Source organism: Acomys russatus, chromosome 10 (assembly GCF_903995435.1).
Source record: "Acomys russatus chromosome 10, mAcoRus1.1, whole genome shotgun sequence".
In the NCBI taxonomy this organism is placed as follows: Eukaryota; Metazoa; Chordata; class Mammalia; order Rodentia; family Muridae; genus Acomys; species Acomys russatus.
Genome location: NC_067146.1, coordinates 4,313,595 through 4,331,152, shown reverse-complemented (window position 1 = coordinate 4,331,152; position 17,558 = coordinate 4,313,595). Strand labels below are relative to the sequence as shown.

Genomic DNA, 17,558 nt, shown 5'->3' with positions numbered 1-17,558 from the left:
ACCAGCGAGTGAGTCCCTGCAATGAACACTGGCAAGTGAAGATGTGTGGACAAAAGATCCTGTGTGACACACTGTAGCTTCGTCGATGAGATTTTTGTTGTTGTTTATTCTAATTTTTTTGTTTATTCTATTTTATCTTTAATTAATTAATTTATTTATATTGATTTTTTTGTTTTAAATTTATTTTTAAATGTTATTTTAAATTTATTTATTTATTTTTATTTTGGTTTTTTGAGACAAGGTTTCTCTGTGTAACCCTGGCTGTCCTGGACTCACTTTGTAGGCCAGGCTGGCCTCGACCTCACAGTGATCCGCCTGCCTCTGCCTCCTGAGTGCTGGGATTAAAGGCGTGCACCACCACGCCCGGCTTTTAAATTTATTTTTACATATTATTTTAAAATATGACACCCAACTCACGGAGGGTGTCATATTTTATTTGCAAGGGCGGAGAGTGAGTATGAAGGGAGGTGAGTGGGATTGGGGTGTATAATATGAAATTCACAAAGAATCAATAAAAAGTTTTTTTTTTTAAGGTGTGTGCAACCACCGCCCGGTTCCTTTTTAAGCAGTTTTTAAAATGTGTGTGTGGCACATGTGCCCCATAGAAGGCAGCCAGAAGAGAGTACCAGGTACATCCCCTGTAGGTAGAGTGTGCGCCACTTAACATGAATGCTGGGAACCAAACCAAAGTACTCTTAACGGTTAAGCCATGAGCCAGGCATGGTGGCGCTCACCTGTAATCCCAGCACTCGGGAGGCAGAGGCAGGCAGATCTCTGTGAGTTCGAGGCTAGCCTGGTCTACAAAGCAAGTCCAGGACAGCCAAGGCTACACAAGACAAAACCAAAAAACTGTTAAGCCATTTCATTTACTTTCCTAATCTACCCGTGGGAAAATTACATATTTCTGTTGGGTAGCACCAATCCAGGCCTGTATTTTACTAAATATCTCTCCATTTTGTTCATCTACTGGTTGCTTATTGAGAGCTGCTAATGAGGTGACAAATGCAAAGATAAAGAAGACAGATGAGAGACTCACCAGCCTGGCCGCTAACCTTGCCAGCCTGGGCGCTAACCTTGCCAGCCTGGCCGCTAACCTTACCAGCCTGGCCGCTAACCTTGCCAGCCTGGCCGCTAACCTTGCCAGCCTGGCCGCTAACCTTACCAGATGCTTCTGAGCACCAGATGAATTGATTTCATGGAAATGCAAAGAAGCCACTAAACAATTTTTAGCTAGGAAGTGACAGGATCCCTCTGCCTGGCCATCTCCATGGACATCTCTGTGTCAGTCAGTTCCAGGTTGTCATTGTGACAACCCACTATAAAGCAGGTCCCTTGTCCCTGCATAGAGCCATGCCACTGACATTTTTCTCTCTTGTTTCTATGTTTGTTTCTAGGGTTCAGGTTCATGAAAGCAGGAATCTTCTTTGTATTGTTGGTCTCTGTCCTCGGCTCCTAAAAGTGTCTAGTGAGAGAAGCGTGCCTCTCTGGGGATGGTCAGTATTAAAGAAATGGGTGGAGGCAGAGAAAAATTGGGCAGTGGCAGCAGCCCCTATGTCTCTTTGGCACTAGCATCTGCACTTGAACTCTATCTGAGGTCTTCCGCAGAGGGCTGAGCTTGCCAGTGGTAGAGAAAACAAGGAGCCCATGCCTCTAGGGGGAAACAAAGCTCTCACCCAGAGAATTGATCTGAGGGATTATTGTAAAGATATGCAAAATTAACAGATGCAGAGACCTCTCTAAAAACAAGCTTCTAAAAGAACCTACTTTAAGCCAGGCAGTGGCGCACGCCTTTAATCCCTGCACGTGGGAGGCAGAGACAGGCGGATCTCCATGAGTTCGAGGCCAGCCTGGTCTACAGAGCAATTTCCAGGACAGCCAAGGCTACACAGAGAAGCCGTGTCTTGGAAAAACAACAGCAACAACAAAAGCAGCTACTTTATTTGGAGTTATTCAATGCTTATCCGCCCCCTTCCAACCCACCTATCCTAGATAGGAGAGAAAAGAGGTTAATCTTGATTTAGGATTTCAGCAGACCTGTTAAAACAGCAAACCAACAATTCAGCAAAGGTGACTGCAACCGCAGCAGCCAGAACCCGGGCAGCAGCTGGAACTAGGAACTTGGAAGCATTCTCTGGAGTGATTCTTTCAAGGAGTGTCTCCAAGTGGAGCAAGGAATAGCCAAACAATAAGAAGCAATGCCAAAACCAAAAAAGCCAAGCATATTGTTCTGGGGTATATATATAGTCCTCAGAGTCCCAGAGTCCTTAGTAGGATATTTATCAGTCGGCAAAGACCATGCCCGCACAAGAGGTGGTTCTTCTTCTAGTGGACAAACATCACCTGTTCTCTCACAAATCTGTTTCCAGCGGGAAAACATCACACACCCTCATACAAGTCTGTTTCGCATCCCACACTTGGGATCAAAACTAAATCATATTTACATTCACTGTACTGCACGACCCCCTCTCTGAGGTTGTTTATGGGGGAAAAAAAGAAAAAAGAGACCTCCTGGTGTGGTGACTCACATCTGTAATCCCAACACTTGGGAGGTTTGGTTCAAGGCTATTCTGGGCTATAATGTGAGACTGTCTTTAAAAATTAAAATAGGCACTTGGGAGGCAGAGGCAGGTGGATCACTGTGAGTTCGAGGCCAGCCTGGTCTACAAAGCAAGTCCAGGACAGCCAAGGTTACACAGAGAAACCTTGTCTGGAAAAAACAACCAAACATCCAAACAAAAAATTAAAACAGAAGGGCTGGAAAGATGGCTCACCAAGTTAAGAGCACAGAGGACCCTAGTTTGATTCCTAGCACCAAGTGGCAGCTCAGAGCCTCTTCTAGCCTCTGAGGACAGTGGGCATGCATGTGCTACACAGAACTATATGCAGGCAAACCGCCCATACACATGAAATATAAATGACATTTTTTTTTTTAAAAATGAAGTCACATGCAGTGGCGCACGCCTCTAATCCCAGGACTCTGGGAGGCAGAGGCAGGCGGATCGCTGTGAGTGTGAGTTTGAGGCTAGCCTGGTCTACAAAGTGAGTCTAGGGCAGTCAAGACTACACAGAGTAAACTCTGTCTCGAACCCATCACCATCACCAAAGGAAAGAAGAAAAAAAAAAAGGGAGATGACACACAAACCTGCACAAACAAGCATTATCACAAACTTATCTCCTCACTGTTCCCCTAAAAATCACTTGTTCTCACAGACAGGTTTTAGTCCCTGTGTCTTATTTGTCTCATATAGCCCCTCTGCCTCCCAAGTGCTAGAATAACAAGCATGTGTTACCATGCCCAGGTATCTCCTCTGTTAAGCTACTGTTAAGACCAAAAGTCAGCCTGTCAGCCCTACCTGCCCAAGGACCAGGTACCTTTCTGGAAAGCTGGGAGGTAAAAGAAATTGGAAAACAGCAAAGCTACATAGGAAAATATGGTGGCCTATGGTTTTGTCCTTAAAAACTCCTACAACACTTGTCTCATTGCCATTTGCTGGGGATTCTAGAGTGGTCTTGACTACATACAGTCCATCCTGGTCTGTAATAATTAAAGCTTACTTCAGATTTGGCTCAAAATTGTGGAACTGGTTTTTCCTCTTGCAATATTCAGGAGTAACACTATATGTCACACACACACACACACACACACACACATCCCCCTCCCCCTACTCTACTCCCCCCCCCCCACCCCTGACAGTTATTTCTCTGTGTAGCCTTGGCTGTCCTGAAACTTACTATGTAGACCAGGCTGGCCTCGAACTCAGAAATCTGCCTGCCTCTGCCTCCCTGAGTGCTGGGATTAAAGGCGTGTGCTACCACTGCCTGGTGTATCTAAGTCTTTACCTTCAGCTGTTTAAGGAGTTACTTCTTTTGTGCATTCATATACATATTTTTCCTATTGTCAAATCGGTGGTGGTATACGTACACACGCACTAACCCTAAGAGGCCTTTTTCTCCTAACAATAGACAAATGTCCTCCTATCTTATTCCTCTAAGGAGTGACTTGGAATTAGATACTCAACCGTCTCCCTGAGGGTCCCTAATGGCTATGAACCCCTTTGCCAAGACTACAGCCTGCTTACCTTTGGAAGACCCTGCTTGCATGTAATCCACATCTGCTGGCCAGGGAGGCCAGCCTAAAATGTAAACCGAGAGACAGTTACCTTCTAAAGGAACTGCTCTCGATCAGTCCCTGTGTGTTGGCCTCTGAGAGAAGCCAGCCTGAGGTACAACTGAAAGAGAAAGATATGAGACACGAGTTGAGGAAGAGGTTAGGGAAGAACAAGAGTCACGTGCACACACAGAGAAGAGGGGTTCAAGCACCATAAAGGTGGGGAGGAGTTTTCCTTCAAGGGTGCTGATGATGCAAGCAAGCGCATTCAGAAGCTTCACAAGGTTGGTTCTGTATGTTAGAGGACAAATGGTCTGGGGAGACGGCCTAGTGGATACAGCCCAAGTGGAAGGCTGGAGTTTGAATGCCCAGATCTGAAAGGAGATACAGGAAGGCATGGGGCCACCTCTAACTCAGGCACTTGGTGGGCAGAGGCAGGAGTCACAGGAAAGCTGGCTAGCTAGACTAACCAAATTGGTGAGTTCTGGCTTCAGCCAAAGTCCCTGTCTCCAGAAATACAGTAAGGAGCAATTCAGCAGGTCATCCAAAGCCAAATTAGGGCATGCACATGAAAACACACACATGTGCACTCACACATATGTGTGTGAACATGTATACATTCATGCATTCTCTCTCTCTCTCTCTCTCTTTCTCTCTCTCTCTCTCACACACACATACAGAGACAGAGAGAGATAGAGAGAGACAGAATGAATGAAAAGGTCCATAAATATGTCTTTTGAAAGGAAAGGTAACACTAGGTGGTGCAGAGGCAGTTGGATCGCTGTGAGTTCAAGCCTAGCCTGGTCTACAGAGCGACTTTCAGGACAGCCAGGACTGTTCCACAGAGAAAGTGACATACACTCTCTCTCACACACACTCAAGAGACACAAAATTCTAAGTGTGCTGTATCCTATCAGTCTGCTTCCTGTTCCTGTAACAACTGTCTAAAATAACTGTAAAAGGAAAATTTTAGGGGCTGGAGAGATGGCTCAGTAGTTAAGACTGCCTACCACTTTTGTAGTGGACATGGGTTCTGGTGTGAGTACCCACACAGCAACTCACAGCTGCCTAACTCCAGTTCCAGCAGATTGGATGCCCTCCTCTGGCCTCAATGGGTGCCTGCATGTGTGTGTGTGCACCTATAAACTCACACAAGTATATACAAACATAATAAATGTCTTTTTTTTTTATTTAAAGGAAAGATTAAAAAAAAATTTTTTTTTAAAGATTTTATCAGTTGGAGAGATGGCTCAGAGGTTAAGAGCATCGACTGCCCTTCCAAAGGTCATGAGTTCAATTCCCAGCAACCACATGGTGGCTCACAACCATCTATAATGAGATCGGGTATCCTCTTCTGGCTTGCAGGCAGGATATTGTATACATAATAAATAAAGAAATCTCTGAAAAATTAAAAAAAAAGATTTTATCTATTATGTATACAGTATGATCAGATCACATTATAGATGGTTGTGAGCCACCATGTAGTGGCTGGGAATTAAACTCAGGACCTCTGGAAGAGCAGTCAGTGCTCTTAACCACTGAGCCATCTCTCCAGCCCTGGAAAGATAAATTTATTGACCTTTCATTTTTATTTTATGGGAATGGATGTTCTGCCAACATCTGTACACCATGTGTCTGTTGGATCCCTGGGACTGGAGTTCTAGACAGTTCTGAGTTGCCATGTAGGCACTGGGAATTAAACCCAGGTCCTCTGAAGCAACCAGTGCTCTTAACCTCCAAGCCATCTCTCCAGTCCTGAAAGACAAGTGTACAGTGGCTCAGTTGGGGTGTTTTGTCCACCATCAATGGGCATGTTTGTTTGAGGGCTGTGGCAGTCCAGTGCTGGTTTCCACCACTCCCTACCAGTCTTAAGCCTTTGGAGTACATTGACGATACAAAGACAGCGTCTGTGATGTGAAGGCAGAAAATGAAGAGCATTCACAAGAACTGTGTCGTGGAGAGAAAAAGATTCTAAGCCAGGCGTGATGGCGCATGCTGTAATCCCAGCACTCAGGGAGCCAGAGGCAGTCAGATAAAGTCTCCGTGAGTTCGAGGTCAGCCTAGTCTACAAAGTGAGTCCAGGACAGCCAAGGCTACACAGAGAAAACCTGTCCCGAAAAAGGGGAGGTGGGGGGGGACAAAAGGCCCTCCCCAAAGATCCTAGAGCAGACTATTGGGAGTGTAGGAATGGGTAAGAGACATTGGATGCCAGGCAGGTTTACAAGAGAAATGTTGAGGCTGGGGAAATATTTCAGCCCTATTGTTTTAGGACTTAAGCAGTTTCTTAATTTTCCCTGTGTCCTAATGCTCCATTCTGAAGCTCATGAGACCATGGCACCCTTTTGAAGCCATGCCCCAGAACATAGCCACAGTGGCCTTAAGGGGGTACTTGTCACTTGTTCCTTAGTTCTGCTTACACTGAATTCTGGACTGAGAAATACACCTGAGAGACCAGCAAATGTGTTCTTTTCTGACTTTACCAGGAGCCTGCAGTGACAGGCAAACACAATGAAAAGGAAATCAAGGTCTGGCTGAGGGGGGGTGGGGGTTGAAGATGCTCGCTGACAGTACTTGAGATCTGTGTGGTAGGAGAGATCCAGCTTCCACAGGATGTCCTGATGTCTATGCACATGCTAGCACATACTAGGACATATAAGACCATTTTTATAATCAAACCCCTCAAATATCTGTTCATGTTTGGTTTGATGGCATTTTTGTGTTTGGATTTGAACACTTTGACAATGGGTGTATGATGCCTTATTGGCATTGAAGCCCAACTCATGGAAATTCTGCCCCCACTTTGTCAAATGTGCGCTGCCACACACTGCTCTCTCATTTTCTCTCCGTGGCCCACAACTTTGTGATTAAAAGGGAACGAGTAGTAATGAACTATAGAAATGGTCCCTGAAAGCATATCACTTGATTAAAACAACAACAACAACAACAACAAACCAGTCATTTATTCAACTGGCCTTGAACTTAATGACCCTCCACCTCCCAAGGGCTGTGATCACACGAACCACTACCCCTGATCTTCCGTAGTGCTAGTGAGCTGAAGCCTAGGCTTCATGTGACCTAGACAGGCACTCTTAGAAACTGAGCTGCATCCCCAGACGCTAGACAAATACTCTTTGTTTTGACGCAGACCAACCAGGCTGGCCTAGAACTCACCTGTCTCTGCGTAAAGGCACTTGTGGGAAAGCTTAAGCTTTGTCACAGGTGGAAGCAGTTTTGGCAGGCTTTACCCTTGGGGCACCCCCATGAATACCTTGTGACAGACTGAGTGGAGCCATCCTGGGTCTGGAATTCAGGAAGCAGACCTGGGAACACCACCTGAACTATTGTCTTTCTAATTGACCCTCACCACGGCCCTTCCCACGTGACTCAGGAGTTGGGGAGGAAAAAACAACAAGTTGGGCCTGGGGGAGAGAGCATGGGGAGCAGTGGACTGGACCGGCTGGACCAGCATGCGGGCCAGAGAGACACCTAAGGACCCGTCCCATGGAACGGATACCGGAGGGTTCACTCTTTTGTCCCTTTAACCTTTTTTCCTTCTTGTGTAAGCTAGTTGGGTTGTATAATAAAGTTTAATTATTAAAAAAAAAGAGCCAACAGGCACTCGCCACCTCACCAGCTTTAGAGAAAGGGCTTCTGGTGGCTGGCCAACAGGATAATTTTGCTTATAAATGTATGTGCCTTACGCCGTAGTCTGACACTGTTACCACCCTTGGGATCAGAGGGGAAAAGTATGTTTGTAGTTTCCAGCACTTTCTTCCTTGAGTTTGTAGTACAAAGCTGTGCCAATCAACTGTCATATAACTATCACCATGCATAACTTGCCTTGGGCAGGTGTTTGTAGTGGATTGTGTGTGTGTGTGTGTGTGTGATAGCCATAAATGGAGCAAATGAAGGCAAATGAACCAAATTGTTTTTTTCTTTTTATTGAGCAAACGAGAAGGATGATAAAGATGGACAAAACCAAAGCACAGAGAATTTTTAAAACTGGGGGCAAGGATCTGGCGTACTCTACAGTAGAACAGAGAGGAAATAAGAATTGCTCCAAGAGTGCAATTAGTTGACTCGGTCAGTGGTTCTCACGTAGGATATCGCAGAGAGACGGTCGCCACTGAGTAGATGCAGCCTGAGGCAGAACAAGTGTCCTGCTGTGTGTGGATGGGTCAGTCCCCGGCACACACTGCTCTGCACCTTTACGACTGTCTAATGTCCTGTTGGGACATGTATGCAGGACCTACAGCTCGTCTGAGAGAGAACACTTGGTTCTCTCTGAGACAAACTGTAATTTGTCCTGTCTTATTATCATTTCAACTAAAGTGACTTCGCCCTTTCCCTTTACCATAGACAGACAAGGTGCGTAGTCCGCTATGGAGTACCCGAATGCTGTCTGCACTCTGTCACACAGCCCTCTAAGCTTTCACTTTCCTGTCCTTCAATTCAGTTCAGGAAGTTGCCTCTGTTGGACTCTTAAGCTAAACCTATTCATAGTAAGAGTTTAACATGTTTGTTTCATAAGCTTACAGCATAATCATTCCTGAGCACCCGGCTAAATTAGGTTCTAATAAGCTCCTGCGTATAGATCATATTACCTATGTAAATCATCTCCAGATGGCAACGGATGTAATAAAAGATCTATCTTTGAAAGGATGAACAGGTCTACAAGGACATGTGGCTGTCATGACGGTGGGCAGGGGAGGGCGCTACTGGCATTTAGCATGTAAGAGCCAACTACGCATCTTTCAGTACATTTGGGCAGTTCCTCACAGTAAGAAATTACTCTGCGCCCTATTCGAGTTTAGAATGTCTCACTAGACATTCGTGTATGACCTACAGCTCGTCTGCACTAGTGTGTCTCTCCATCCTCTCCGTTTCGACAATCTGTAAGTTATTCTGTGTAGTATCTTTATGTCAGTGACAGTATTTCGTTCTTACGGACAGTCCTGACACTTGCAGAGAACTTGTATCATTAGCTTTTACTCTAATGTCTACACATTTCCTGCCTTTTCATGGTCCTCCAGTTCCTTTTCTTATAAGCTCGTACCGGTTCATGATAAATATAGGTGTCTGACGGCTCCGTCACGTCTGTAAAGTCGTGCCGAAGTTATGATCTTTAATTTCCCCCCTTTTATTACATTTAATTTGTTTTTTTTTTTAATTAATGGAATTGTGTGGAGAATATATACCTGAATTGCACTTCAGAGATTAAAACAAAAAAGATATTTGCCTAGTAGGGGGTTAAAACTGACAGATCAGTTCATTGAGAACCACTGATTTGGGAGCAAAAGGCACCAAGAGGCTTATCCAGGGGAGGTAAGATGGATGTATGAGGGGCTCGGGGAAGTGAGGAGCCTGGGATAAATTCTAGCTTTCTGCTTGCATAGCAGGGAGCAAGTGATGCTGTTTATGGGGTTGGGGGAGGTGTGCAGGGGTGTGGTGTGTACAAACACATCATGAACTGAGTCCATTTTGGACCAGCTGAATCAGCAATGACTGGTAAATATCCAACTAGAAGTTAGCTTAGTGGGTAGTTGAATGCGTTGCATGTCTACAGTATGAAGGTCTAGGTCAGAGAATGAGTACTCCAAAATTAAAAACTACCATATGAAAAGGAAAAAAGAAATCAATGAATTACAAAAAAAAAAAAAAAAAAAAAAAAAAAAAAAGTAACAAAACATGGCAAGCACCCTAGAAAAGAATCCCACTCTAAAAAAAATTCTCTGTAGAGTGTTATTGGCAGGAGCCTTCAAAGTAAAGCAACTGGGAAGCCTTTTACACTGACTTAAAAATCTGACCAAATGCCAATTAATGATAAACATATTTGCCTGAAGGAATCCACCAGGAAACTATGGCAACTGGTACAGGATGTTGAGAAAGGGTAACTGGAAAGAAAGACCCGGAAGGAAGAAAATATTGGTCCAGGCATCCTAAATGCTCTAAAAACACACACATCCACTGTGTTTTCAAAACGGTGCGCCTCGCAGGCACAAGGACTATGTGGGACACGGCTTTTGTGCTCACCAGCAAACCAGTCTTGCATCCTTACAAAGCTCAGCCTGCACACGGGGATGGCTTTCCTGGTTTCTGGTGAGCCTTTTCTAGCATGTCTGTCACTGTGAGCGAACCCAGCAGTGCTCAGGGTTACCAGGCTTGCTTGTTTGACTCTGGGTACTAAATCTTACTAACCTCCAGATGATTCCATGAAAGCCTGACCTGCAAAAGGCTTCCTCTGTGATCACATTAGTTAGAACACGAATGCCGGGGGTTCTAGATGGATAGTTAACTCCAGCTAGCTGGCTCTGAACTATACACGGGGGCTCTTATCATTGTATTTAAGAGAGTGAACCCCATGCACTCTGTCTTCTAAGTAAATGGCAGCGAGAAAGAGAGAAATGTTTTCCTTAGATCGGTTTTACCGCACGATAATACGTGACATTGCATACCGTGTTTGTGTCTTTCGATCGTGTTTAAATTTAACTTTTAAACTTCTTCCTCCTTAGCAAGGTTTCTGCCCAAAGCTACAAAATCTTATGTCACGATTTCATTATGCATAATGCATTATGCTTATGTTATTTACATTTGTCTCAAATTTACCAAACTAATATCCATTCAATTTAAGCAAAACCAGAACAACGCTACAGTAAAACAAAGAGTAAATGAGAGAGATGGAAGCCAACTGCAGACGATCTGGAAATCTGCCTGACTGGTAATGTCTAACTACGACGATGCAAACATTTCAAAACACTGGAGTTGGGGGGGGGCGGGGGTTGGCACTACCTGGCTTGTGTCGGGGTGCAACCTGGGACTGTGACTCTGGGGACAGAAACATTTGAGAATTGCTAGTTCAAGACTTTGGGCAATGAAGCAAGGAAACTCAAAGGCCTGTCTACTGTTTGGGGATGAGTTGGTCCTAGACATCAACAGAATTGTTTGGGCACCGTATACACGTTATTTCTAACTAATTATGCAGGCTTTTTCTTTCTCTGACTCAGAGTACTCAATCACATACGCTGGGTAAATCTGCTCTTTCTGGAAGATGACAAAGATGGAGGGGTTCAACCTGGTGTCCACACAGCTGTCATAGGGCACAGGAGGGCTCTTGTATGTCATATTCCCTTCAATGACATCTCCAACCAGGACGCGGGCTACAAACATAACAATGTTCCTGGTTTCATATAAAGAGTTTTTGTGGGAGTAGATGGCTTCTTTTGCAAAGTAATTTCCTAGAAACAACCAGAAAGAGGCGGAGAGTTACCATCAGTCAGCGTAGATTACAACAGGATACAAAGAGTCAGACTCTGGTATGAATGAAACATCTGGCAATGAACAGCACCTTACTGATGCCTGTAAGCCCTCCGGAACCAGAACCCTTAGTCCTCAGCATCACTGTCACTGCATTTCCAATCTAGTGGGAGGCACATACAGAAGAGGCTGAACTGGAGGAGCCACCTGAATGTGGGTAACATCATTCCAAGGGCTGGAAACCCAGACTGGGTGAAAAACGAACATAAAGAAAACAGATAGGGCTGGAGAGATGGCTCAGAGGTTAAGAGCACTGACTGCTCTTCCAAAGGTCATACGTTCAAGTCCCAGAAACCACATGGCGGCTCACAACCATCTATAATGAAATCTGTATATATAATAAATAAATAAATCTAAAAAAAAAAAAAAAAAAGAACAGATACTCATTAGCACCCCTGGCTCCCCCGCCGTGCACCCCCCACCCCACACACACATCTGCTTCATGACAAGCTGCTTAGAATTAGTGCCGCTATGCCTTTCCCGCCAAAATAAACCCATTGCCCCTTAAGCTGTTTCTTGTTGTCATGGTGACAACAGGTACAGAAAACTGATGTCAACAAATGGGGTCATTGGCAAGAGGTTCGCCTTTGGAGCTGGTCGCGGAAGGAACATGGAAGAGTTGGATCCCAGGGCTAGAGCAGCAGGTGGGGCCTAATGGGAAAAACCATTCTGGTGGAAAAGACCAGAATGCCAACAAAAACAAAAAAACAAATAACAAAAACCACACAGAGTGAAATCCGTGCTTATGTGGATGTAAAGGGGAACCGGAAACAAAGGCTCTATTGGGGCCTGGGCTAGTAGCCATTTGTGCTACATTTAGCAAACAACCAACTGTGCGTGGTTGCCACCTTCTTCTTCTTCTTCTTCTTCTTCTTCTTCTTCTTCTCTTCTTCTTCTTCTTCTTCTTCTTCTTCTTCTTCTTCTTCTTCTTCTTCCCCCCCTAAAACTTACTTTGATTTTTGTGTAGCTGTGTGAGCACATGTGCCCCACATGCATGGAGGACCCTGCAGAGCAGAAGAGGGCATCAGATGCCCTGGAACTGGCGTTACAGATGGTTGTGAGCCTCCATGTGGGTGCTGGGAATCGAACCCAGGTCCTCTGTAAAGACAGCCGGTGCTCTTAGCCCCTAAGCCATCTCTCCAGCCCATGTCCTGACTATTAGTGTGAAGCTGAATATAATGGCCTAAGGTGACTGGCAAGAGGAATTTCAAGATGGCACCATTCAGACTGCAGAATGATCACTGCTCACTGTGTTTACTGAGACTTATCATGAGGATTCAGAGCAGGCAGGTAATAAAAGCTCTGCCAAAGAGAGAATGACGGATTCACTTAAAGTTGAGAGCGGGGCAGAGAGATCAGGTACCAACAGCGTGGTTAAAACTGTTAAAGATATTGGCACCCTTAAGGAGACCCCTCACTTTCCATGGGGCTAAAGAAAAGCCTGCCTTGAGGAAAACAGCCCCCTGGGAGCTGCGGAGTGTAACGATGCAAAGGCAGCCTACTAGCCAAACTACTCCCCACGCTTATTTCCGAGTTTTGAGATAGCTCTCATTACATAACCAAGGCTGGCCTCAGTCTGAACTGCTGTGTGCGTGTGCATGCGTGGGTGCGCATGCACGCGCCCACCCATGCATACATGTATGCAAGTATGTGGAAGAGGGAGGACAACCTTAGGTACTGGTGCCATCTCCATCTATTGACTGACTGACTGACTGACTGACTGAGGCTGGATCTCTCACTGGCCCAGAGCTTGCCACAAAGGCTATGCTGCCCACTCAGTGAGACAGAGATCTACCTGCCTGCCTCCCCAGCACTGAGATTACAAATACATGTTATCATGCCGCCATTTTATTATTATTATTATTATTATTATTATTATTATTATTATTATTATTTTCATTTTATTAGGATCAAACTCATGTCCTCTAACTGGGCCTGAACTACTCTCTGCAGCCCTGACCTACTTTCTTAAATGTCTTCCCAACTCCCCACATTGCCTTATTTGTGGTTTTGTTTTGTTTTGTTTTTCAAGACAGGGTTTCTCTGGGTAGCCTTGGCTGTCCTGGATTTATTTTGTAGACCAGGCTAGCCTCAAACTCACAGCAATCCGCCTGCCTCTACCTCCCAAGTGCTGGGATTAAAGGCGTGTGCCACCATGCCCAGCTATTTGTGTTTTCTTACCAATGTAAGGTTTTGTCAAAACAGACTTATTTTCAAGAGAATTGTTCCGTGCAGAATCTTTTGCAGATTTACAAAGTAGGCCAGGAGCCAGAAAATGGCCAAACATGCAAACAGATCGACCCTCCCACCACACTGCCACAGCTGTCAGACCCTCCCCCACACTGCCACTGCTGTCAGACCCTCCCCCACACTGCCACAGCTGTCAGCCCCTCCACCACACTGCCACTGCTGTCAGACCCTCCCCCACACTGCCACTGCTGTCAGACCCTCCCCCACACTGCCACAGCTGTCAGACCCTCCCCCACACTGCCACTGCTGTCAGACCCTCCCCCACACTGCCACAGCTGTCAGACCCTCCCCCACACTGCCACAGCTGTCAGACCCTCCCCCACACTGCCACAGCTGTCAGACCCTCCCCCACACTGCCACAGCCCACCAGTCTAGCTGTCATCGCTGCCCCCCTCCATCCAGCTGTTCCCAGCTCCTCAGCTTTACCAGATTTCAAATTACAGCTGTGCTCCACTCTGGTCTTCTGAGCCTGAGTCACAGAAGGGAGGGGCATGCCTTCTTTATTTTATTTAGGACAATGTCTCAATATGTAATTCTGGCTTCTCCTGGATCTGGCTATGTGAACCAGGCTGAACTCAAACTCAGAGATCCTCCTGTCTCTACCTCCCAAGCACTGAGGTTCAAAGCATGCACCAGCCAGGCCGCAGTGTCGCACATCTTTAATCCCAGCAGCACTCAGGAGGCAGAGGTAGGCAAATCTCTGAGTTTGAGGTAAGTCTAGTCTTACAGAGTGAGTTCCAGGACAGCTAGGGCTACACGGAGAAACCCTGTCTCAAACATACAAACCAATAATAATAATAAACGCCACACTCAGATATTCTGTATTATTCTTCATTGGGATAGGTCTGATTCCTACTGCACATTGCTACTCTAAGCTGCCCAGACTCCCATCATTACAATAGCCATCAAAATGGCCATGTCATCATCTTTCCCACCCCCCTCTTCCTGTCCTGTTAATATGTAGGTCTGCATACAGTGTAGTGGGGTTCACCATGACACCCTCATGCATCCAACTGTACTGTTATACTTCTCTTTCTCTCTTTCTTCCTCCATTTAATACTGGAATTAAACCTCTGGGGCTCTGTCATGCTACCACTGAGCATTAGTCCAGCCCTTTTCTTTCTTTCTTTCTTTCTTTCTTTCTTTCTTTCTTTCTTGTTCGGTTTTTCGAAACAGGGTTTCTCTGTGTAACAGTCCGGGCTATCCTGGACTCGCTTTTGTAGACCAGGCTGGCCTCAAACCCACAGCGATCCTCCTGCCTCTGCCTCCCAAGTGCTGGGGTTAAAGGTGTGCGCCACTACGCCCGGCTCTTTCTATTTGAAGACACGGTCTTACTAAATTGTTCAGGCCAGCCTTGAGCTAGCTTTGCAGTACTAACTGGCCTTGGCCTGAACAAATCCTCCTGCCTCAGCTTTCCAAGTAGCTGTGCTTCCAAGCCTGTGCTGCCAGGTCCGACTGCGTCTCAGTCCTTAAACAGCCACCAAGAATGAATGATTCACCAAAAAAAGAAGGAGGGCAGATCCCTGACAAGCCAGTGCGGCTGAGATGAGAAGGGTCCTCTTCTCCCATTCTTTACTGGAGTCCATTGGTGACACTAGGAAGCTAGTTTGAAACGCTCTGCCACCCAGAGCCACCCACAGACCCAGGTCAGAAAGAGCTATCTCCAGGACGTAGCATCGGCAGACAGCATAGCCAGCAGACAGAGCGGTTTACATGTATAACGACCTTGAGTTGTTCCCAGAGAAAACTGACGAGACCGGTAAGAAAGGAGCCATTAAGGCCAAGGCCCAGCACCCACACCCCAAGTCAACAGAACCGTCCTGACAAAGGCATATTTTCTCTCAAGGCTAAGGAAGCCCAGTCATGCAGGTTTACAAAGTTAACGCCAAGAGCCACTCAACAAAACCATGCCTGGAGCTGGAGTCCCGGCTCCCTACACTGCGGCACGAACCTTTTCCGTATTTGCTTTCCCGGTTGCCATGCAGGATGCATTCGAAATTATTCTTACAGATATAATCCACATGAGTGCGGGACGTCGCGTGAAACAGGAGCATCTCGTTTTTATTCTTCATTTTCCGCTTCTTGCTAATAGAGAGAAACGGCAGACTCAGAACCACCAACCTTGGGCCAGCCAGGAAGTGGTGGTGCACACCTTTAATCCTAGCACCCGGGAGGCAGAGGCAGGCAGATCGCTGTGAGTTCGAGGCCAGCCTGGTCTACAAAGTGAGTTCAGGACAGCCAGGGCTACACAAAGAAACCCTGTCTCGAATAAAAACCAACCAAACAACCCCCACCCACCCCAAAAAGAACCCTGTGCCAGGCAGCAAGATGGCCTCTGTTGAACATGAGAGCCTGAGTCCAATCAACTGGACCCTACAGGGTCAGAGGAGGGCCACTGACCCAAGCAAGTTGTCCAGCACGGCCCACATCCTAGTACTAAATAAATCAATGTAAAATGGGCACTCTCCTCTCAGTCTACTTTAAAAGCATGACCGCAGACACGGTCTGATTATGTCACCTTTCAAAAGTGTCCAAGAGCGATTGATTCCATATCCTCTTTATCTTTGCAATCTTGAACTGTTTCATGGATGCTCTAAAAAGCTCACTTATTGTGACGTATTCTGTATCCTGGCTATTGAGCTCTAGAAACTACAAACAAACAAACAAAGAAAAAGATGTTTAAATGTTACAGTAGAAACTACCAGAAGCATACTATACCCACACATGTGCCCGCCCCATGCCATGACTATAACTGCTGTTCTCAGGGTGTCCATATCTAGCCTCTTATGAACCAACATGCATGTGCACCTGTCTGTTCAGGCCAACTTATGCAGTACATGACTTAGTCCAGAGACTTTGGAAGGTTGTTGCCCAAATTCCAAAACCAACCCATGCCAGAGGGATCAGATCAGAGATGGCACGGGCCGCAAGCAGACAGGCCTTCGGAAGAGCTGCAGCCTGAAGCTACACAGACAGGAACAGTCCCGTCCCAGCCCGAGTGAGGCATTCGGAGCTCCAGAACTGGTACTCTGAGATCTTGTTTTCCTATTAGTTAGGTAATGATCCCACACAGCTGTGGTGAGACTCTGCCTTCAGGAACCACTGTACTGCCCTAGGAGACAGTTGGTTTCTGGGAAAGTGTCACAACCATGCCTAGACACCCGCCTTTGACTTTGGAGCTAAGTTTTGAAGAAGCAACTCGTTCACTCCGGTAACAAGGCTGGCCTCGAACTCACAGCGATCCGCCTGCTTCTGCCTCCCGAGTGCTGGGATTAAAGGCGTGCGCCACCACGCCCGGCTCAAGCCCATACTCTTACTGCGCAGCATTTCCCCACCTTTAAAGGACTTGCCACCAAACAAGTGGAAACAAGTACCTCGTATTTGCCAGGAGAAATGGGGCTGCTGATATTCCTCTTCGGAAGAGCATCTGCCTGCAGTATCACTGGCTCGTGGCTACAAATAAAGACAGAAGGAGCATTCACTTGGTCAACTTTCTCTCCACCCTCAATGCGTGGCCAGGAGGCCGGGGCTTCCAGGGACATGTCTTGCTGACTTCTGTATCTCCTTTGGACTACCCCTGAAAATTCCTGGTTCCGGTAACCACAGCTTTAAAAAAAAAAAAAAAAAAAAAAAAAAAAGGCATAATTTAGTAATGAAAATGCTCTTTCCCACGGTTTTAAACTGTAAAAGCACTTGGCAGCCAAGATAGCTCAGTAGGCAAGGGGGTTTGCATGCATGTCTGATGATATGAGTCTGCTGGATCCTTCCAGGTTGTAGGAGAGCACTGACTCTTCAGAGTTTGTCCCCTGACCTCCTCTTGTGTGAGTATGTGTGTGTGTGTGTGTGTGTGTGTGTGTGTGTATGTGTGTGAATAAATGTATGATTG

The 17,558-nt window shown here is 46.0% G+C and overlaps 1 protein-coding gene across 1 annotated transcript in view; it reads right to left on the bottom strand.

The window, feature by feature from the left end:
* Positions 1–10,997: 10,997 nt before the first annotated feature.
* The window catches only part of Zc3hav1 (zinc finger CCCH-type containing, antiviral 1), a 51,570-nt gene continuing 45,009 nt past the window's right edge, over positions 10,998–17,558 (bottom strand). The window contains exons 10-13 of the mRNA XM_051151718.1: positions 17,047–17,125; positions 16,191–16,321; positions 15,624–15,757; positions 10,998–11,343 (exon numbers count right to left, since the gene is read on the bottom strand). Coding sequence (XP_051007675.1) covers positions 11,075–11,343; positions 15,624–15,757; positions 16,191–16,321; positions 17,047–17,125 — 613 coding nt within the window. The 3' untranslated portion in view covers positions 10,998–11,074. The remainder of the gene's footprint in view (positions 11,344–15,623; positions 15,758–16,190; positions 16,322–17,046; positions 17,126–17,558) is intronic.